General features: G+C 39.3%; 3 protein-coding genes across 4 annotated transcripts in view; all 3 read left to right on the top strand.

Annotated features, from left to right (window-relative positions):
- Positions 1–1,936: 1,936 nt before the first annotated feature.
- Positions 1,937–7,048, top strand: LOC116327022 (phenazine biosynthesis-like domain-containing protein 1). Of its 2 annotated transcripts, none has more exons than XM_031748481.2 (10): positions 1,937–2,098; positions 2,554–2,653; positions 4,832–4,930; positions 5,108–5,217; positions 5,349–5,378; positions 5,475–5,563; positions 5,803–5,894; positions 6,358–6,441; positions 6,642–6,704; positions 6,812–7,048. In XM_031748481.2, exons 1-10 carry the CDS (start codon positions 2,015–2,017, stop codon positions 6,922–6,924), a joined length of 864 nt encoding a protein of 287 aa, XP_031604341.1. In that variant the 5' UTR covers positions 1,937–2,014; the 3' UTR covers positions 6,925–7,048. The 2 variants fall into 2 exon arrangements, with proteins under 2 accessions (XP_031604341.1, XP_031604340.1); XM_031748480.2 differs by having other exon boundaries at positions 2,094–2,233.
- Positions 7,049–8,103: 1,055 nt separating this feature from the next.
- Positions 8,104–11,680, top strand: snrpe (small nuclear ribonucleoprotein polypeptide E). The gene is made up of 5 exons (XM_031748522.2): positions 8,104–8,298; positions 9,212–9,238; positions 9,342–9,404; positions 10,540–10,618; positions 11,463–11,680. Exons 1-5 carry the CDS (start codon positions 8,245–8,247, stop codon positions 11,516–11,518), a joined length of 279 nt encoding a protein of 92 aa, XP_031604382.1. The 5' UTR covers positions 8,104–8,244; the 3' UTR covers positions 11,519–11,680.
- Positions 11,681–12,249: 569 nt separating this feature from the next.
- Positions 12,250–22,322, top strand: part of cdc42 (cell division cycle 42) — an 11,342-nt gene continuing 1,269 nt past the window's right edge. The window contains exons 1-5 of the mRNA XM_031748464.2: positions 12,250–12,390; positions 17,105–17,245; positions 17,701–17,773; positions 17,994–18,103; positions 18,483–18,680. Coding sequence (XP_031604324.1) covers positions 17,141–17,245; positions 17,701–17,773; positions 17,994–18,103; positions 18,483–18,680 — 486 coding nt within the window. The 5' untranslated portion in view covers positions 12,250–12,390; positions 17,105–17,140. The remainder of the gene's footprint in view (positions 12,391–17,104; positions 17,246–17,700; positions 17,774–17,993; positions 18,104–18,482; positions 18,681–22,322) is intronic.

Genomic DNA, 22,322 nt, shown 5'->3' with positions numbered 1-22,322 from the left:
TCGTCCTGTCATGTTTTTCTTACATCTTTCTCCATCTCTGTGTGAAATTATCTCACAATCACCAAACTCATCTTTTCTCTGGTAAGCAGCTGCAGGAAAACTGTATGACAGCCTTTACTGCTACTGGCTGATCTGTTGGAAACATTGCACGTGAAACTGCATGCCCCAAATCTTACTCCCTTTATGCTCGTCCTTTTCTAGGCAGATGCTGGAATACCGTGACCACAAATTAGGGACGCTTATGGAAGTAAAATGTTGTCAGAAAAATAACTACTCATGTAAAGTACAGATACCTGAATAACTGTACTTTGTAATGTCCCACCCCTGGTTAATCCACTCATGACTGCCCAATAAATACTATACAGCATGTAAACACTATTACTCAATACAGCTTTCACCTTGCTGTCAGTTTGACATGTCAACTGCCAATGTAATACTACTGAAGGTAGTACTACATGTTAATAATGGCAATAATAGTTAAAAGAATTGTTATAATAATAATAATTATTATTATTATTGAAGAAAAGGTGGTAAAGCTGCTACACCTGAGGCAATGAAGATGGACAAGATCAACCATTCGAAGTAAAAGGCAGTGCACAAGAGATGTAAAGAAGACAGCGCAGGCAGGGCAGAGTATGCATCAAAGATATGAGGGCAAGGGTGAGATGACGTGCAGATCAGGAATAGTTGATATACTGGGAAAAAGATCCTTAAGATGGAACCTCTACTTAGGAGGAAAAGAGGAAGACCACCGAGAAGATTCATGGTTTTGCTAAAAGAGGGCATGCAGAGGGTTCGTGTGACAGAGGAAATTGCTAAGGATAGGGTGAGATCGAGGGAGATGATCAGCTGTGTTGACCTCTAAAGGGAGCAGCCAAGAGAAGAAGATGTGCTCTCCTGCAAGTACCCTCAAGCGGGTAGACCGTGATTTCCAAATTGCTTTTTCATATGACGCCTGTGTTTACGACTCCGAAGAGAGCTGGTATCTGGGACATGTAATAAAATTAATTAATTTCCCAAATATTCAGCATGCGCGTTATTGTAAACTCAAAGTCCAGATTATGCGTTTAAAACTAAACGTCGTCAGGGTAGTTGAATGTTTCGTCTATAATCATAAATTAATCACTCTCTCTAAATATTGTAAGACTACTCATGCATATTCCTGCTATCTATACAATACAAAACATGATGATTTATCACATTAAAAAAAATATTATTTTTAGATTGTCAAATAACCACAGATGAGTGATGTTAAGGGGGTAAAGTTTGTAGTCTTAAACGCGTATTCATTCTACTACAGTCATAAACCGGCGATGCCTAAACGTAAAAGAGTGGAAAATAGGACAGGCTCCAGGGAGGAAAAACACACACACACACACATACACGCAGGGGGAGGGTCTACAGTCCATCCACAGCAGTGTGCGCGGAAGCACCTTCTGTGGGGACCATCCAGAAACTGCGATACATCTTTTTTGGTACTGTTCTTTTACACAGAGGTTTTGGAAGGAATTGAGCAGGTTGGTTAATGTCCATATTTTAAAGGAGTTCCCTTTACAATAGGAAAATGTTTTATTTTGTTACTTTAAGTTCCCCAAGAAAAATGATAAATGTTTTTTCATAATAAATCTGTTAATACTCTTAGCTAAATTTTTTATCCATAAATGTAAGTTTACTCATAAAACACCATACTTCTGTTATTCTCTTAAGGATGTGGAATTGTACATTAAGTCAGTCAGACGCAGGCGCACAAAAAGGCGCTCAAAACAATACATGTATGTGAACTTGTGCGTTTATTTACGTTTTTGTTTTTTTACCCCTGGTTATTTGTATTCATGTTCTACTCTCTTGTATACCTCATCTGTTTGTATGTTGTATACTCACTGATTGATCAATAAAGTTCTTGTTAAAAAAAAATAAAAAAGTAGTGGGTGCAGACTTTGTCCACCAAAAACGGTTCTGAAGGAAGGAGGCTCTTGACTTTCAAGCCATTTTCGTCTTCTTTCGCTTACCTACAATGGAGATACCAGTGTACACGCTGGATTCCTTCACCAATTTGCCATTCAAGGGAAACCCTGCGGCAGTTTGTCCACTTCTGCATGTGAGTAAAACTATTTAGGCCACAGCTTTTGTCTAGTCTGGCGCTATGGCGGCTTGCATCGGTGCTTCGCACAAGTGCAGACCAGAAGCAGAAATTCGTTCTGCAAAACAAGCTCGACAAGATGTGTTTTTAAAGGTATTTTAATTCAAACAATCTTTTGTAAATCAAACCATGAAAAGTAAAGTGTTTTTTGTTTCGCTTTCCCCTGAAACATTCTTATCACACAAGAACTGAATAAGATACATACAATAAGACACATCAGCCTACTGTTTCTAATTAACTTATTTAGTTGTTTATTCTTTTTCAGTGAGCAAAGTTCGTCTGTTTGCCTGCCAGAAGCTTACAATCATTTACTTTATGAATAAAGCCGGTCAAAGCAGCTCAGGACACTATCAGTGCATGTTTACACTCATCACAAATATTTATATTTGCTCGTCAAATCACGTTTCTAACAGGAGCTGAGTGATGACTTGTATTACAAGATAGCAGCAGAGACGAACCTCTCAGACACTGCTTTCATCACCAGGATTAATCCCTCTGATAGCTTTACTACAGGTATGTCTGTTTTAATACAGATCACATTTGGGTTGCCAATTCCAAAGCCTCTTAGATTATAATGCTGTAATGGAAAGCTCTCTTTCAAAAGTATACAGTATGGTGTATGATTCACATACTGCTTAAACTTAAAAGTAGTCCCTATAGGTGCAGGATAGAAATTTTTCAATATAGATTAACAAGTTTGTATGACTTTATAGTTATAAGAACGATAATAAAGCTCATGTATATTGTAGTTGCAGAAAATAAAACAGACTGAAATAAAACAACAAAAACCCGAAAACCTGAATAACATGACAAGTGAAATAAATAAGTCAAGGAAATTGTATGATAGGAAAAAACGGAGTCACTATTTTTAAAAAAAGCTGTGAGTAGTGGTGAAGAATTTGCACAGCTGTGAGGCTGTAAGAGAAAATGCCACGTCATTTTGTAATGATGTGAGCTGCAGGAACAGTTAGGAGTGTCTGAGTCAAACCAGCGGCTCTGTTAACAAAGTGAGGTGTGAGTGAAGTCATGTAAGGCTGTTCAAACAATAAAGCAAAGTTTAAAATCAATTCTATATTGAATAAGTCTAATGTAGCGGGAGTAATGTGGTCTTGGCTCTACTCGTCTCTGGCAGCTAAAGTTTGAACAAGGCAGATAAGGGCAGGGACTTTTGGCTGAGACTTCTATAGAGGGAATTAAAATAGTCCAAATATGATGAGGAAAAAAGCCTGTATCAGTCTGCCTGAGATTACCAAAAAAAAAGCGAAAAAAGTCAAGACAGAAATATCTGCTAGTGACCATAGGAAGATGTGACACTGTCACACGATTAAAACTTGTAAGTTTTGCCACAGACAACAGACATTTCAGGATCAGAATACAGTTAATTAGAGAAAAATATCTTTAAATCACCACAAAGTCTATTTCATGGCACTTTGTAGCTATTGAGAAATGTCAGTTACAAATTTTGGATTGCGTAAGAGAATCACGAAAGGTTAGCCTTCAGCAAAATTAAACTAGTGCCATCAGGCAGAATTAAGGACACACAACCATTAGCAGGAGCTCATTATTTTTCAAGTTAAGTTTATCTGTTCAATAGCTTATGTTTAGAGAGATCCTGTGCAGTTAAACACACACAGAGCTGCGTTATACTCATTGTGTGCACAAACTGTCCTCAGCAGTCTGTCAGGTCAAAATGTTACATTGTATGGAGTCTAAAGAACTGTGCAACAAGCTGTCACAGTGAAAAATGCAGTGTGCAGCCGGTCCAAGAGGAATGCAGGTATCATTAACACAGAGACAAAGAGGAAGCAGGAACAGATACAATAAGTTTAACTTCAGACTTAAAAATGCAACTTTTGAAGAATACTCTAAATTATATTTGCTGAGAAAGGAGAAAAAAACTGGTTGAGCCTGTATTAGAGGGAATTACAATAGTCCACATGTAATAAGATCAGAGCATGTATGACTTTTTAAAGTGCGCCTGATATTTAAATTAAATAAGTAAAAAGTGAACCCAAACCATGAGTCCAACACCACAAGCATGCTCAAAAGCATGCTGTATGTTTGCTTTTAGTTTACTTTGTGAAAACTCTATAAACAAGAAATACTCAGAGCACAAACCTTGGCTTAGACTGCTCACTCTCTGGGCAGTATTTACTTTTAAGGGAACAGCATTGTATTTTGTACCTATCCCTTTAATAATTGGTATTGATTTGTAAATAACTGGACATTAATAACCCATTACTAAGCTTATTATATTATATTATACTATTGACATTGATGAAGAGGTCAGAGATCCAAAGAAATATGGTATTTATAAACCCCATGTATCTTTCCCTATATGCCTACATGTTGACAGTAAGAAACACATTTAAGTAGCTCTATATAGCATTATTATAACGTTGACCTTTAGATGTCTTGACCTTGAAGGGGAGGTCATAGGTCAAATGTGACATATTTGAAATCTGTACAGTACTTTCTATATGTTGACAACACCCCACACTTTTAAGAATGATGGTTTCTAAATTATAAGGCTTTTTGTCAATCTTTAACCAATAAATGATTAAGTTGACCTTGAAGACCTTTGTGGATGTAAGCCAATCACTAACATTATTATCTACACTGCTTAACTCTGTGTATTTGAAACTAATACCAAAACAAAACTGAAAAAAGTCTTAAATGTGTGATTAACAGGATCAAGATTCCGCCTTCGATGGTTTACACCAACCACTGAAGTAGATCTGTGCGGTCATGCCACTCTGGCCTCTGCAGCAGTGCTATTCCAACACATCAGTAAGATGCAACATTTACACATAAAAAGGTTTTTGAAAAAAAAAAGTGACATCATGGTGCAGTAGAAAAGGCCGCTGGAGCTATTTTTAAAGATGCCTGTAATGCACAATGCAGCTGACTGCAAGAAGGAGCAAAGAGGTGCTAGCATGTAACCGTGTAATGGATGTTTTCCTTCAGAAAATGTAAATCCCACCCTGGTGTTTGAGACCAAGAGTGGAGATCTGCACGTCACCAAGAAGGAGGAAGGGTACATCATGGACTTTCCTCTGAATCCCCCCACCCGAGTGGTAAAATAAACTTTTCCTGTTTAGTTACATGAACAATTTAATCAAATCCTGTAATGTAAAATAAACTAGTTCTTGTGTTTTATTAACAGTGTATGTAAAATGGCTTTCTTTCTGAACTCTTTTTATTTCAGGAACCCAACGACTTCAAAGACACCATCAAGGTCAGAAATCACATTTTTGTGAACAGTTTGTGAAAGTGGAACTACATTCCTGTGTGTGTATTCAGCTAAGTCTCTGCCTTTACATGTGTGACACAGGCGGCAGTCGGAAACCTCCCGGTTCAGGAAGTTTTATTTTGCTACAACACCAAGAAGCTGCTGATTCGACTGGCTGACAGCTGTGACATGTTGGTTAAAAAAAACTTTGCTTGTTGCCAAATTCAAATGAATCTCAATAGTGGTCCTACTGTTCATGGGATCTTAAACATTTGTTCAGCAACAACAATCAGTTATATTTCTCAGGTGCCCAGCTAGTGGGGCTTATTCATATGTTTAAAGCCCAAACAAATAATCAAGCAACTGCCCTTCTACACCCACTCATCACATTTTAGTAAATGTATATATGCTTTTTGTGTATTATCTCCAGCTCCGCGCTTACCAATCTGAAAGTTGACACTGTGGCTCTTGAGAATACTGAGAGAAGTGGAAGATTCTGCGCCGTCATCGTCACTATGAAAGGTAATCGGAGCTGTGCGTTTCGTAGAGTTGTAGACTTGCTGGATCGGACCACATGTAGTAATTCCATTACAATGAAGACGTAAACAGTAAAGAATAAACCAAAGGAAACAAAACATGAAGTGTTTAAGTGAGGTGTTGTCCCACCATGTACCATCAGAAAAGCTTCGATGCACCTCTGTTAGAGGGATGAACAGCAATCTGCCAAAAACATTCCCTCATTTGGTGTTTTAATGATGATGGTGATGAAGAGCACAGTCTGTGATTTCACTCATCATATAGGCCTTCACTTGGGTTGAGCTCTGGGGAAATGTTTGATCACAGGACAAATGGTGCGCTGATTTCTCCTTTGCCATCACCATCCTGTGGACTCGTTTGTTGCCCATTTTAATTTGTGTAACAACACTGACTGAATGTTTCTGCCAACAAACATTAAATATCAAACACTGCTAACATGTGGAAACAGGATCACCAGACTGCCAGCCAGGATATGACTTCTATTCGAGAGACTTTTCTCCATGGGTTGGAGTCCCTGAGGATCCTGTCACTGGTAAGATGATTCCTCTTTACTAGTATGTAATCTATAGACATTATTCCTCAAATAACATAATTCTGACCATGTTTGTGTGTCTAAAAACATTTACATATAAGCAGCTGGACTAAAGTGATTAAAGAGGATGCATTTACAGGTGTCTTATTAATGAGAGAAAGTGTTAAGCTATTCCTGCTGTGCATTCTTTGCTCTGGCAGGATCTAACCACACAGTCCTAGGTAGCTACTGGTCTGAAAAACTAGGAAAGAAGAAAATGCTGGGTACGTATTTTAACCTTCTCCGCCTTTTACTAATGTGTCATTTATCTGATAACAGATGTTGTGTTCCACTTTTATCCATTATTAATCTGCTTATTGTGTCTGTGCAGCTTACCAGTGCTCCAGTCGTGGTGGCGAGCTGGAACTTGAACTGAGAGATGATGGAAGAATCAACATAGCTGGACAGGCCATCACTATTCTGCAGGGAACAATCAAACTGTAGGCTGAGACATCCAAGAAGACAGTGTCTGATGTTCTATCACAACCGTTGTGTCCCTGCAGATAGACACTTTGTGGCTCTTGATTAAAAATGAGATGGCTCAAATAAAAAGAAAAAACACACTCAAGTCCTGACTGTTCTATTCTGAAATGATTCAGCTAACAAACATACTGTAGGCTTTTTTACAATTTCTATCATTTATTCATAACATTACAGCAAAAAAAGTTACAACCAAAAGATTTTAAAATGGTAAAAACAGAAACACAAGAACACAGCAGGTAAAATCCAAAGAGTCACGGTTAGCCTTGTGGTCGGGAGAATTTTTTGCTTTTTGCTTAATAATGAATGGGGTTCAATAAAATTAAGTACAGCTGATATGGACTAAACTGGTATAAATGATACTGTGCACATTCGTTTTGATCCTAAATAACGTGTACATATTCCTGAAATTAAAAGTCATCATGATGACATTGTCTAAGGAGCGTGGAAAGAAAAGCGTCTGGACTTCTTTAAGTTGCTTGACGACGTTTCACCTTTTCACCTCTCATCCGAGAAGCTTCTTCAGTTCTAGGATCAAATGGTGGCAAGTCCCAGATTTGACCATTTCCCACCATTTGACCCTAGAACTGAAGAAGCTTCTTTGATGAGAGGTGAAACGTCTTCAAGCAACTTAAAGAAGTCCAGACGCTTTTCTTTCCAAGCTCCTTAGACTACGATGACGTGGATGACTGAGAACCTTCACAGACATCATGATGACATGTTTTTTTGTATAATCCTTTCCTGCACAGATGTAGTTCTGCCGATCTGACTCATACAGGTTTTTACTGACAAAACAATGGAATAAACAATGGAATAATCTATATTAGTGAGGCCCACTAATATAGTCAAGTTCTTTTAAAGTTGACACTTCTGGTTACATACTATAGCTCTATCATAGGAAACAGGAAATGACACTACACCTAGAGCTGGAGAATGTTAACTTTTCTCACATACAGACGATGATGGATGTTGCCATATAGCCTTTTAGTTTGTTTTTATGCTGAAGACTGGGCGCGTTTCACACTGCCAGCAAACTTCCACAGGTATGTTCTCGCGAGATTTCGGGTTATAAACGTTGATTTGTTCTAGTGTTTTTATTGATACCTCCCACCCGCAGGGGCGCTCTTCACATCACGAGACCTCCGTGCTGGTACTGGCAGAGCACGCGAAAGGAAACCCGCCATTGAAGACGTCTCACAACGTGAGAGTTTCGTTGTAGTGCACTCTTAAGAAAAGGTGCAATTTTTTTCAGCATATACCTACAGCTGGTATTTAGTTGGAGGAATGGCATACAGAGGACAAGGACAGAAGGTCCAGAAGGTTATGGTGCAGCCCATTGTATCCTTTTGTATTGCTGGACGACACTGCGCGGTTGAATTGGTTGCTACAATAGCTTAGCAGCTAGGCTAACATTTAGTCATTCGTAAACATTTGTAGTCACTCATGTGAGGAGAGGAGTTTTACAAGGCATGTAAGCTTTTGTGAAGACCAGTTTCACCCAGAGAAGTCGCGCGGGTATGAAATATGTTTGCAGAAAAATGTGGTTTATTGAAATCCAGTCAGAAAACTAGTGTATAGACTTAGCCGCTTTAAGCCCGGCTCTGCGGTTCCGTGTTACAGCTGAACGCAAAAGAGGCTAATTTCTGCCTTCAAACTACTCAGTATGATACCATAAGGAGGGTTTTAGGCCCACCAATCGATAGTTATTAACACCAAAATATAATATGGTGTGGGAGAGTAAGGAAGTTACGGAATACTTAACTAACGAAAGTGTCTTGACAATTATTAGTTATAAAACCGGAATTACCTTCAGCTTCTCAAATGTTTTAAAAATATAATTAGTTAATTGTTAGTGGAACTTAATAGTGTTTTCTTTTATTTGCTATGGATCCACGTTTAAATGGTCTCTTATGGGAATGCCAGCATGTTATATTAGTGCTAATATTGTGTAAGAATTAAAATGACCTAAAATAATGACCAAAAATAAATGTAACTATATTTTAATTCTTTGTTAAACAGATTTTTATTTACAAAAGGATCAGGGGAAAATAATAAAGTTTGCCCTCAAGATATGAAGACCAAAAGCCAATTTTAAGCCAGGAAGAACCCCTGACCCAAACTCTGATTCTGAATCACATTTCCGATAACTTGGACTAAATGCGAATATAACCATTAACAATATATGTGCACATTTTAACTATAAACATGTTGAACTCGAGTCTGTGTGTATGTCCTTGACTGTGGTTGTCAGAATCTCATTTTCAGGTACCTGCAAAATGTAAGTAGCTTGTAACTTTTTTGTGCTTACTTCTGATTAGTTTTGTTTTCGGGTAATTTTGAAGATAAAACTGTATTCAGTTTATTCTCCCTCTCATTCTCAGCGCTCACGGATCCAAGTTTGGTTGTATGAACAGGTGAACATGCGGATAGAAGGCTGCATTATTGTAAGTAACATATAACCTTTCTCCATGTTCTTGGTCAGTTTATCAAGCTTGATGTTCATGGGCAGTGTGCCATATTTTCCAAAAAACACGGTAATAACGACGGCCCACTAGCATGCACTACCAAAAATAGTGCTTTGTTGTGTATCTGACGGACGAAAGCTAAACCAGTTCCACACCACTGAAGTTGCAGCATTTTTACAAACCAATTCTGGTTCATCCGTTTCATTCAACAATCCGCTTTCGCCCTTCTTATTCTCCGTAGCCGCCGTGCTTTTTCCGCCATGTGCGTATGAAAACAAAGGCACTGCGCATGCGCGTTTTACCCATATTCTATCATGATATTTCATTTTCTTATCGTTGTCCAACATTATACCGGTATTACCGTGAACAGTATGATATGGCCAAGCCCTACCTGTTATCAGTGTGGATGTCCAGGTACTTGTTCTCCTCCTCCACATTAGCATTCTGTCCCAGGATAGACACAGGTGGTATAGCCACCCGTTTTCTTCTGCAGTCTGTCATCTCTGTGGTCCTATTCACAATCAGAAACAGTGGATCCCTCTCTGACAACTCCACCAAATCATCCACTAGTGCTCTGTACTCCTGCTGCCCATCACTGATGCATCCAACCACTGCAGAATTATTAGTTTTGTAGGTGGCATGACTGAAAGTCTGAGGTGTGCAAGGTGAACAGGAGTGGAGATGGCTCAGTTCCCTGTGGAGCTCCTGTATGTCATCATTTTGACACCGAGCACTGCCCAGTTTCACATACTGTTTATCATATAATCAGTGATCCATGAGATGGCCAACTGTTTACTGACATTCCCTTTAGCCTTCTCTAAGTAGCAGTGGCTGAAATGTGTTATACGCACCAAAGAAATCAAAGAAGGTGATCTTCACCATGTGCGTGTTGCTATTGAGATGGAAATAAGCTCTCACTAGGAACAAACCTTTGTCACTTGCTGTTCCCCTGTATGGCCACATTATGTCCTAGCATGGCTTAAAATGATTCAGTCTAACTTGAAATGGCCTGATCTGTGAGTAGCGTTTCCACTCAGGCTGAACTTTCTGTGAGATCAGGCATGCACAAGTTCTAGTTAGTAAGTTCTAGTTGTCTTGTGTCTCATTGCCTTAGGGTTTCGATGAGTACATGAATCTGGTTCTAGACGATGCTGAGGAAGTCCACATGAAGACTAAGAACAGAAAACCATTGGGTAAGAGCGCACCACTTTTTGTAAAGCTGTTTTATTATTTTACAATTTTAGGAAGGATGTCTGTGAAAGGTAAGAATTAAAAAAAAAAATGTGTGTCATCAAGACATTGTTGCTTCTCAGGGATTTTTGAAAACACTTGTCCTGCATATCCCAGAAAGTGCAAACCCAATTCTGAAAATGCTGGGATGCTATGTAAAGTGTAATTAAAAACAATTACAGTGATTTGAAACAAAGAAGCAAAATACAAACACAAAACACATGTAAGAATTTCAAGACAATCGTCAGTCTGCTTTGGTGCATTTTTTTGTTTCGTGACGTACTAAATGTTTTCAAATGGTGAAAGTGCAGGCCAATTCTGTAGCTGCTACGACATTAGCAGCTACATTTGTGGATGGCACAGTGAGCTGTGTTCACAGACACTGATTTCTATGACAGAATCATGTCTGATTTTAATGCAGTGCTGCCTGAGGACCTGACCATAGGTGTCAATATATATATAAGTGATTTTATTCTGTTTTTAATTTACAATTTACACAGCATCACAACTTTTTCACAGTTGGGATTGTAAGTGAAATCAACTCTTGGATTTTGAGGTGTGTGTGTGGGGGGGGGGCTGGCTGTAGGTGGTTGGTGAGAATTGCTCTGTTGTTGCATCATGCCCCTGGCTACTGATCCACTTTACACTGATGTTAGATTTCACATTGCCTTTATCCAGCGTTGATGGGGGGGCATGGTGCTTTGTCTGAAAGTGAACAGACACTTTGTGCCTCCCCTTGTCCATCATCTGGCAGTTCTGTTCAAATTTAGCTTTGATCTCTCCTTCATTCTTTTCTGTGTTGCCCAGGGAGGATCATGTTGAAAGGAGACAACATTACCTTGCTGCAGAGTGTGTCCAACTGAGGCGAGAATGGAGACATCTACAAACTTCAACTTTTGCAGAAGCAATTGGGTTTTTTTTTTTCTTCAGAGATTAAGTGTTTGTGTTTATGACATGAATATTGTAATTGTTTCTTTCTACCACATGGATCTGTTTGGAGAATAAAGTTTTTTCTTCTTCTTACAGTTCTGTTAACTTTTTAGTGTTTCAGACTATGTGTTTTGGGTTAATGGACTGTACTGTCATCTAGTGGCAGACAGAACTATTGCAGTACACGTATATAGGTCAAATGCAGTACAACGGCGCAGTTGCATTTAATAGGTCTGTCTTGTAAGTGCAGGCGTTATTGTGTGTGAAATACAGAAAATGATCATGTGCTGCCTTGTGTGCTGTACATTTCTATGCTGTACATAGTATGAAAGCAGAGCTGCTACAAAGAAAATTAGGATGGCAGAATTTGGGTACATGCCCAAATTGTAAGTGCAGACTACTTAATGAATATGTACGTTTTGTAAGTCGTGTTTAGCTTGTTTATTTTATGTTAGCATTACTAAATGCAGGGAGAGTATAAATTGAAACAATTTAAACAATGTGCTTTGTACAGTAAATGCTGTATTTACTGGTCTGATTAGCGAACGGCACAGATGCAGTATTAGATGCTGTGATTGTATCTTGAATGTTATGTTGAAAAGTTATAAAATCAGGTTATTAATTTACTGGAACCACACAAAGTTTAGCTTTTGGCCTCAGAAAATGAGCCTTAATGTAGGCAAATTGATTAACGTAATTACGTAGTGAGTCGCTACGCAACGCAACGTGTCCCTGTTGTGTTGACTGGGAAACCCCTAGCGCGGAGCTGCCAACGCCCGGCGTAAAGACACAAATAGAGGATACGGTATGGAAATTTTTTACTCTTATTACTATATATTCTTTTGGTTAATGTTTTGGTCTAACTCTTGTCACTCTACTGTATAATGTGTATTCCTAACACGGATTGTAATTAGCACTTTATCACTCTCATTCAGCAACAGCATCCGCTAAGCTTAGCACAGCTCGTTAGCTCGCAAGCTAATTTGGGAGGACAGTAGTTAGCTAGCGAAACAGGCAGGGTGTCTATCGTTAGACCGGTGTGTAAATCGACCTCCTGGAGTTACTTATAAAGCACATGCAGGTGTTTTTATTGGTGGTTTTGATGTTGTAATGATAAAATAAAACACCTCTTTGTTATTAAGATAAGATGGTGACGAACCTAAGAATTTACTAGTTGCGGTACGCGGTAAGTGGGTTAACAAACAGAATAAACGAGCATAACAAGAGTTTGGTTAAGTTATGATTTTGTAGACAGCATAGTCCCATCGTATAGATGGACAGCGTAATGTCTGGGTACTAAGGAAAAGATTCATAACACCGACCCTGTAAAAATAAGGGGACCAGTTGTAAGTTTATCGTTTTAACGGCGGGCAGGAAATTAGGCCAGACTGAGGCCGAGGATGTGGCCGAGATATATGGCTATTGCTACCAAGCTAACAGACCTTTAAGTGGTAGTTATCTCTCAAGTGTGAGGTAAAATGTTTCATAATACGATATTTACATGCTGATCCTAACAGCTTGGCACACCACTCGCGGCTACGTAGTTAAACATGTTATAAACTCAGTGTACCAACGGAAGACAAAGTATAGTTTGAGATTTCGGGTCGGTGATGTCAGATCAAAAATACACATGATTGAGATCTGTTTTTGTCAAGAATCAGAGGGGAACATTCTTCCCCCCCAACGTGCGGAAGTACGTACCATGTATCAGTGGAAATTAGAAGGAAGTTATGACCAATCCTTAAGGAAATGCCGCCAACGTAACGATCATTACCGGTTTGTGTTTAAATGTACTGATATTTGATCATGTAGATGACATAAGTGTGTGCTTTAAAATAAATCCACACTGCTCATAGGATTAGCTGACCCGAACATACAAAATCACAAATTATACAGAGTTCATTTCAGTATGGCAGCTAAATATTTGGAAACTGTTATCAGGCTCAGTTGAGCCGCTTTCACTATTACTGTCACTAATACTAATACTGCAGCCCTTAGTGCTGGCTGGCCTACAAACACAAATGTGAGGATTAAGTCTGGCGGCATTAATGCAGCTGCAGTCATCCTTTGGTGTCCATTGCTGTTGGCTTACTACATTGTTACACTTAGATTTATATTTTTTACTTTTACAAGATGAGTTGAGGTTTTCATTCAGATTGATGGGACACACAGTAAAATACTTGTTCATACACTGCTGTGTTTCATGGATGTCACGGTGTTCATTGTACAGTGAAATTGACCATTCATTCACCAACCAAAGAATTGCTGAAGAGAGTGGTGGGCTTTCTCTTAGTCAGTAATTAGTTGACTTGGTCCTATGGTCCTAAGGCACAGTTTTCCTTGAAGATGTGCGTTGGAATGTTGTCAATTAGTGTTATGCTTGATTCATCTGCGAACATCTGTAATAAAAGTGTTCTTGGTTTTCGGAGACAGAAATCTGTTTGTCAGTTGTTGATAAACCAGTGGTGTGTACTCTAAGTGGACTAGAACATGATCAGATAACGCCTGCTACTTTGTCCATGGTGTCTGCAATAGTTTGCACATATATCTACGCAGGAGTGTAATCCCAGCCAAATGGAGTGTCTTCACTTTTAGGATCAAGATGTGGCATAATGCAGTTGCTTTATATATTGATTGTTTTGGGTCAACCTTGATAACATATGTACTCTGATGAATCAGAGTTTTGCATGAAGTTTTTTGCTGAAGTTTTGCATGTCTGACTGTTTACTTGTTCAGTAAGAGTGCTTCCTGGCTCAAAGCAGACCAGGGGTGACAGTCCAGGTAATCTTGATTAGTCTGGATGCATTTAAGGCAAAGAGTCTGTTTGACCTTACTTACAAGTCTGTGCATTTTCCGGTTATTATTGTAGGGTATGTGTTTTTACAAAATGATTTAAACTTGGAAAAAATCAAAGCCAACTTAGTCTCTGTTTTTTAGTCTTGTGTCCTGGTGATTTTATTTTGGAATGCCAGACTCTTTTTGGTGGCACCAAATTTTTGTTTATACTGGGAAAACTGCTGTGTAGCATTGTGACACACATGAAATAGTTATCACAGCATTAACAAATTCACATGAACAGACAAGCATTTATAGTTCAGCATTACAATTCAGTATTTTCAGGCAACTTGCGTATGGTCAACTTTTTTGTTTTTACATGTTAAAGTTCACATTATTCACATTATTTTATAAAATCCCTCCTAAAAGAACTGCCCTGTATTGCATCACACCTGGAAAATTTCCAGCCGGAAGCGCCCATTGTTCAGTTTCCGGTAATGGTAGCTGCTCATATGATGCACTTGCGGTAATGGGTAAGCTCCATTAGCACGTACAGCTCCATTCAGTTAGATGTTTAACAGCTGTAATGTTGTTAAACGTTGTATTATAACAACGCACTGGATAGAAACATGTTGTATTTTGTGATAAGGTTTTTGTTAATAAGGGGAGATTTGACTTGCTCTCAGAAAATGGCACACATGTGGGGAAATGATTTTAGTTTAGAAATGTTCATTATTAGAAGTGGGCACCTTCATTTGATTGTGCTCTAATTGCTGGAATAAATCATTAAAGACTTACAAGGCATTTTAAACAATGACATATGCATTAGACATATGCAGTGGCATAGTGGTAGAAATCACATAAATCTGTAGCAGGCATTGCACTCATGATGACAGGGAAAAAACTTACAGGTCTAATGTAAAAGCCTTTTTTGAAAAGGAGTGGCATGTTGAAGATATTTGGGCTGTTAGTTGGGCACCTGTTTTAGCAGGTTCTGTTTCTGTGTTAAACACTGTAGCATTTGGTGCCTGCAGTTTTGTCCCTCATGCTTCTCTCAATGACATCCCCACCCCCACACTGTGCTGCAGAGCTCTGCAGTGGCTTAGCACTGACAGACTGTAACTTACGGAGTGAAATGGGGGAATAGTGTTGCTTGTGTACTACATACAGTGCGTTGTCTCTAAAATCAGGCACACACTGAACAATGTTGTCAGACCAAGAAAGTAGTGCTGTGAGATTATACGCTACTTACCAAGAAACATGGAAAGACAGACAGCTTTAGAAATAAAAACAAAAAAGAAGGGCAGATGAAGTCAAGCAAAAACTGTAGTTAAAGCTACACATAGTCATTTAGAAGTGGTTTGAGGTGGATGATGATTGTTGAAGAACCATCAAATGACTGTCAATGAATATTGAATAGTTTTTTTGGTTGAGATTCCCATCCCTACATAGAACTTGATGTTATATATCTATGATAGCCTAATATATCAGGAGGGCCCCAATCTCCTATATGCCTGTCAGTGACTCAGTTAGCATAACAGCAAAGCATCAGCCCCATCAATTAATTTTCTTTGTTGGCTTAGTCTGGTTCCTTTTCATAAATCACTTGTTGGTAAGTTTTTATTTCACTTAAAGTTACATAACAAATTGTTTCCTAGAGTCTTCCTGTCCTCATTTTTATGCGCATTGTCTGCTCCACTCTTAGTGTGTTAGTGGGTGCAAACAAAGTGAAACTGAGAGCGGAGGAAAATGCAAATTAGAATGTCCATAATGACAACAAGTGAAGAATTCACACTTAGCTGGAAGAAAAGTAGTGCAAATACATTAGCTTAATAACATATATATAATGACCCAGTGTGCATCCTGTAATATGGACGTTCTGACATGTTAATATGGGTGTTGGTTTCAACAATAAAACACGTCAGTGTAGGTAGAGCCTTGGTGGTGTTCCTACTGGCTCAGTATCACAACTGAATTTAACAGATTTCTTGTTTCTTTTATTTGTGCAATTTGAGCTTTTCCTGTGATAGCAGTCAGGAAGAACTTTGTCGGCTTTTGCATGTCATGGTTAGCTTTACTCTTGGAGTTGTGTTCACATCTACACTACATATATGTTTGATGTTTTAGTTTCTAATTTTGTATAACAAATTAAAATAAATAAAATAAGATCATGAAGTCACCATTAGTGTTTTTGAGTCTGATCTGTTTCTTGGCCCATATGGGGAAGAGAGACTGCACCAGCTGATGTTTTCCCTTTTTTCCCAAATTTCCTTTCATGTTTCCTTCCTTCATTTGTGTGAAGCAGGCCTGCGCTGTGTCCAGTTGTTAAGCTGTACTGACCCTCAGTCCATTAACTGTAAAAAGCTCATTGGAGTCTTTCCAGTTTAATTCCTGTGTAGTTAGTGGAGGTTACTGGTTTTCACTTCACTTCCCGTGGCAAGTAAATCACGATTTGTAGTCAGAGTTTAGGTAAAAAGTTCTTAACCAACATTTTGTCCTTTACAAATAATGAAAAATGCCATCTGGTACTCAGCTTAGAAAAAAATAGCTAGTCCTTGGTCCATGCATTTTTCTCCTAATATGAGCTCACCTCAAACAAAATGTTCCTATCAGAAGTCCACATGTATAATGTAGAGTAAAATAATAATGATCGAAGGTGATATTTTTAAATTTATCTGTGGTATGTCTTTGGAAGTTGTTCAGCCAAAAAGTAAATTATTAAATGTGCCTGTTTTCTTTTCCAGATCTTGAATGAGTAGCAAAGACTGTAACACACAGCTATGCAGACCATTAAGTGTGTTGTAGTTGGTGATGGTGCCGTGGGTAAAACCTGCCTGCTCATTTCTTACACCACAAACAAGTTTCCCTCTGAATATGTACCTACGGTAAGTGCGTCAATCTCTACATTAGATTTTAAATGTTTTAGTTACCACATGTTCAGCGAACCACACACACGTGAGTTTATATTTGCTTGTTGCACAATTTACAGAAGATTCAGCTGGATTTTGGAGTTTGAGTACATACAACGCTGTTTGCATGTTTCCGTTGATCCTGCAGAGGTCTTAACAGGATGTTTGCTATTGTTGACTAATTGGCCTTGACCACTAAGTACGTGATCAAAGTTGTGTTCTATATGCAGCTTTACAAACACACAAAGTGAATCAGGTCTAAGAACCTGCTTGAAGATGGTTTATTTGAAGGATGTTGAATAAGAGTAATAGACGAGCATTTTGAATATATTATTTCTCAGCTCTGTAGTGTAAATAAATGTGTCTATAAATGTATCTTTAGTTCTATTGCGTTTTGAGTGGCTGAGCTGATTTTGGTCTGTGTGTTGCAGGTGTTTGATAACTATGCTGTAACTGTAATGATCGGAGGTGAGCCCTACACTCTGGGCTTGTTTGATACAGCAGGTATGTTACATTTCACTTTCTATTATAAAGTAGGAATCATGCTTTCAGAAGCAGCTTGTCTGTCTTCACACTGCAGCCACAGGGGAGTTTTAGTAAATGTGGAGTTTGTGTGATGTTTTCTTTCAGTCAGAGACATCCTGCTCTGTCCAGTGTATGACTGTTGGCTTACGTGCCGACCAAACAATTAGAGTTAAATATAATTTGTGTGTGGCTTCTCCAGGTCAGGAAGATTACGACAGGTTACGACCTCTGAGTTATCCCCAGACAGATGTCTTCCTTGTCTGTTTCTCTGTCGTGTCCCCATCGTCCTTTGAAAATGTCAAAGAAAAGGTAAGTGTGACCTGTTCATTTTAGTTTTTTTCTGTTACTGTAAAAATGAACATGTTTTAACAGTTTGTTTCATACTGTATAATATATATACTGCATATTGTTTATTTTGTAAAAATGATGAATTATGGGTTGCTCAGATTTTACTGGCAGGTACAGTACTAATTAGCTGTTTGGTACAAAAAGTCAGAGGGAAGGGAACTTGGTTAAAAATGCAGTGCTTGTCTGAGGATGCAAATGCCTTAAAAAGGGGTTAAAATAAAGGGCTCTGTTCAAATTTCTAAAATAAACTTTACATTTTCCTATGTTTGTTTAATAAGAAAACCCCCCGGTATTCCGCACATGTGTGGTATTGTGCTGACTCTTGTATTTGTCCATTTAGTGGGTTCCCGAGATCACCCACCACTGTCCAAAGACGCCTTTCCTTCTAGTTGGGACTCAGATCGACTTGCGAGATGATCCCTCCACTATAGAGAAGCTGGCTAAGAACAAGCAAAAGCCCATTACTCCGGAGACAGCCGAGAAGCTGGCAAGAGATCTCAAGGCTGTGAAATATGTGGAGTGCTCAGCCCTCACACAGGTACTGTATATACTTGGATATAAAAGATTTACAGTCACACACACACACTCTTGGAGATGAGTATGATTGATACTTCAGTGGCAAGAACTAAGAAAGTGGAGGAAAGAGGAACATGCCTGTACCCCCACTGTCCTGTGCATGTTTGTTCTGCATGCTGGTTTGATCTTGGTAATTGATGTAACTTGTGGGTTCACTGGTGTTGCTAGTTGGAAATGATCGTTGCTACAGTAAGCAGACCTTTATTTAGGTAAACTCAGCTGCACTGGTCTTGAGCATAGTCACATGGTAGATTAGCCAACTTTGCTTAACAGTGGGGTGGATTTTAAGTAAATGCACTAAATGTTAGAGTTTAGGATTCTGGGTGAGCACGCCTAAAGCGATTAAAGCGTAGGAAAGAGTGAGTTCATGTTTTGCAAACCTTTCCAGTATATAAGCTTGTTAAAGCCTAAGGGCTTCACACCAAATCATGGACCAGCAATCGCTCCTGGGATCAGGTGATGGTGTTTGCAGTAATAGAACAGGCACAAACACATTATTGTGTCAGCATTTTGACTAAATGGCAAAGTAAAATGTTTCTAGTTTATGAAGGCAAACCTGCTGCTAGTTAGCTGTTTGTTTGTTTGTTTTTTTGCACTGTTTCTAAAGAGGACCAAAGGTAGACAGTGGGCTTCATGTCAAATTTAGGAGCGTTTGACTTCTCTGGGGTAGATTTAATGTTGTATTATTGAGTGCTTGTGTTGATTAAATCAGTCAGTGCCTTTAAAGGCTTTACCTGCTCAGTTATGTCCCGAGTTTGTTTGTGTTGGTGTTGATGAATAACTGTTAGAAACTGAAGCACAGTAAGCATGACTCAGAGGAGCAGGTGACTTGGATCTCTGATTCTGAACAATAGTGTTGATAAAGCTAGGGTGCCCCCACCTCCCTGCTCTGCTCCTTCCTTCCTCTACTCCCCCCCTATCTCACTGGCACAAAAGTTGCATAGCTGCTGATGTCATTTCCTGTTTCCTGTTGGGGATCTCAACACCCAGGTCCCCAGCTCACTTTCAGCCCCCTGTTAAACAACTTCCTTGTCTTCATTCAGTGTTGACACGGCTGCACGGCACTCCTCGTCTTTATGCTATGAAACCTTCCTCCTCACTCTGCCATGTTCCTCTTCTTCTCCTCCTCTTCTTTGCTCTCTCTCTCTGTGTTTGCTCTGCTAATTGCACTCTTGTTCTCTTCCCTCTCTTCCTGTCGTCATAGCGAGGGCTGAAGAATGTTTTTGACGAAGCTATCCTAGCTGCCCTAGAGCCGCCCGAGACGCAAAGAAAGAGGAAATGTTGTTTATTTTAAACTTTCTGTGCCACATTGCTCATGTCTTCTTCCTGTCATTGCTGTTTATCCGTTTTTCCTTCCCTTACTCCACTTCTCTCCTCCTTCCCATTTTCTCTCTCTCTCTCTCTGCATTTGCTGCTTAAAACTCTCATCTGTCTCAATCTCAGCCATCTATTAACAAATCTACCAGTTTGATACTCACACTGCTGCTCTACTCTGCATTAAGATTGCGTTTCTAATCTTTGTTCTGTGGCTTGTTAAACTAACCAAAGGCCTTTCTGCACTTAAAAATACTTGTTGCCTTTTCTAATTTGGTTTACTAGGCATTATATATTCATATTTTTCTTCTGGATTAGTGTTACCACCTACATCATTTCACGTCCTAATTCTTGGACCACTCTGTGTCTTAAACTGTTTTCACACATGAACTCTGGACAGTCAAACACAGTTGTCCTTTCTGGAATGATAAATTCTGCACACAGATACCTCCTTCATTCTAACATGGACTCAAACGCCACCACGCCTCTGAATTGAGCTCATTCTAAAAGATGAGATTAAACATTATTGTGTGTGTATTTAAGAGCCACTGAAAATTTATCGCAGTCAGTGACCACATTTTTTTAAACGTGTCACTTTCTGTAGTCTATAGTGGTGCAGACACATAATGCTAGTGTGCTGAATGTGGTAGCACCAGCAGTCTTCTTTCCTTTTTAAAACACAAATGGAAAAAGAATAGAGCAAAACTAGCTAGAAAATACAAACTGTAAGAACTCACACATCTGTGCAGTGCTGCTTACTCACTGCTGTCTGTAGACTCTTGACACAGTCTACAGACAACTTTCCACTTGCTATGTCAGAGTGCTACAGGTCATCTGTTTTACTTTGCATGTTGCTTGTTCGTAATTTCAAATCAAAGAGAAAGCAGAAATAAGCCTAACACCAATATTAAAATCATACAATAATAAAATGTGAATAAATAGCACAGCAAGAGCAGCAGCTGTGTACATTGCCAGTCATTCACACACTGTGTTGAAACAGCGGGGTCGGTAAAGCTGGTTCATTGTGACACTGTCTGAAAGGTTCGTGTGTGAAAACGTCTTGAGTTTTGCTCATTAACAAGACCTGTGTCTAACAATAGGTGGCTAGTGTCTAGAACAGGGGTGGGCAATCTCAGTCCACGAGGGCCGGTGTCCCTGCAGGTTTTAGATCTCACCTTGGGTCAGCACACCTGAATCACATGATGAGTTCGTTACCAGGCCTCTGGAGAACTTCAGGACACGTTGAGGAGCTAATTTAGCCATTTAAATCAGCTGTGTTGGTTCGAGGACACATCTAAAATCTGCAGGGACACCGTCCCTCATGGACTGAGATTGCCCACCCCTGGTCTAGAAGGATATATCCTTTGTTTGGGATGGTCCTCGGCTCTCACTGCTCTGTGCGAGTAGTAGTCGGTGTGAAGGTGGTGGCTTTACAGGCTGAGATTGAGCTTACGCTCAACAGAGCTTCCATTTCTAATGCTAAAGTATTTTTTATACTTCTACAGTTATGTTTAACTTATCAGAATCTGGAGTGTGACTGTGGTTTCTCACGCAGGGCTTTTAACTGCTCAAGTCACCTATGGGAGTGTCTGACCTCAGCAGACATTGCTATGTGCTGCTGTCATGGTACTCTCATTGATCTATTTTATAGCTAAGTCACACTTGATGATACTTGTAAGCCGTGTTTAGTGACTTATTTGGCTTTCTCTACATATAACATCAGTGTGCCATTAACTGTGGTACAGATTGTGTTGTATTAGAAGTCTATATAATAATAAAAGCTATAATTGTGTGAAATGACTTGTGAACTGAATTAATAAAGGACAACTTCACTTGCGCTCCTCTGGCTTCCGTCTTTTTTCAGTGCCGTGTCAGAAGAATTTAGTAGCTTGGTCAGCTGAGATAGGCAGCGCAGTGCAGCTCTGGTTACCTCACATGACTGAGCTCATGACGCAAGCAGTTCTGCTCGGGCTAATACAAAGGTTCCCCTCTTGCGCTCGGCAAGTGCTTGGTTGTGGTCATGCGTTTGGAATCTGAACCAGTGAAGTCAAGAAAAAGGTTTTGTTTGCCGTTGTAATGTCAAGGGTTATGTCCTGTTTTTCCTCCACTTGCTTGTTTGACTTGCCTTTGATTTCAGCTGTCACAGGTCAGCTGCACTTTTCAGACATGCATGTGATTTGTGTTGTTGACACTTAATCCCTGATCTGGCTTACACAACTGAAAGCACCACAAGACATCGTTTCCTACACACAGACTTTACTTGGGAGGGTAGTCCAGGGATGCTGATGGC

This window comes from Oreochromis aureus, linkage group 5, assembly GCF_013358895.1.
Source record: "Oreochromis aureus strain Israel breed Guangdong linkage group 5, ZZ_aureus, whole genome shotgun sequence".
In the NCBI taxonomy this organism is placed as follows: Eukaryota; Metazoa; Chordata; class Actinopteri; order Cichliformes; family Cichlidae; genus Oreochromis; species Oreochromis aureus.
Note: the sequence above shows the minus strand (reverse complement) of the source record. Positions and strands in the feature narration are given on the sequence as shown.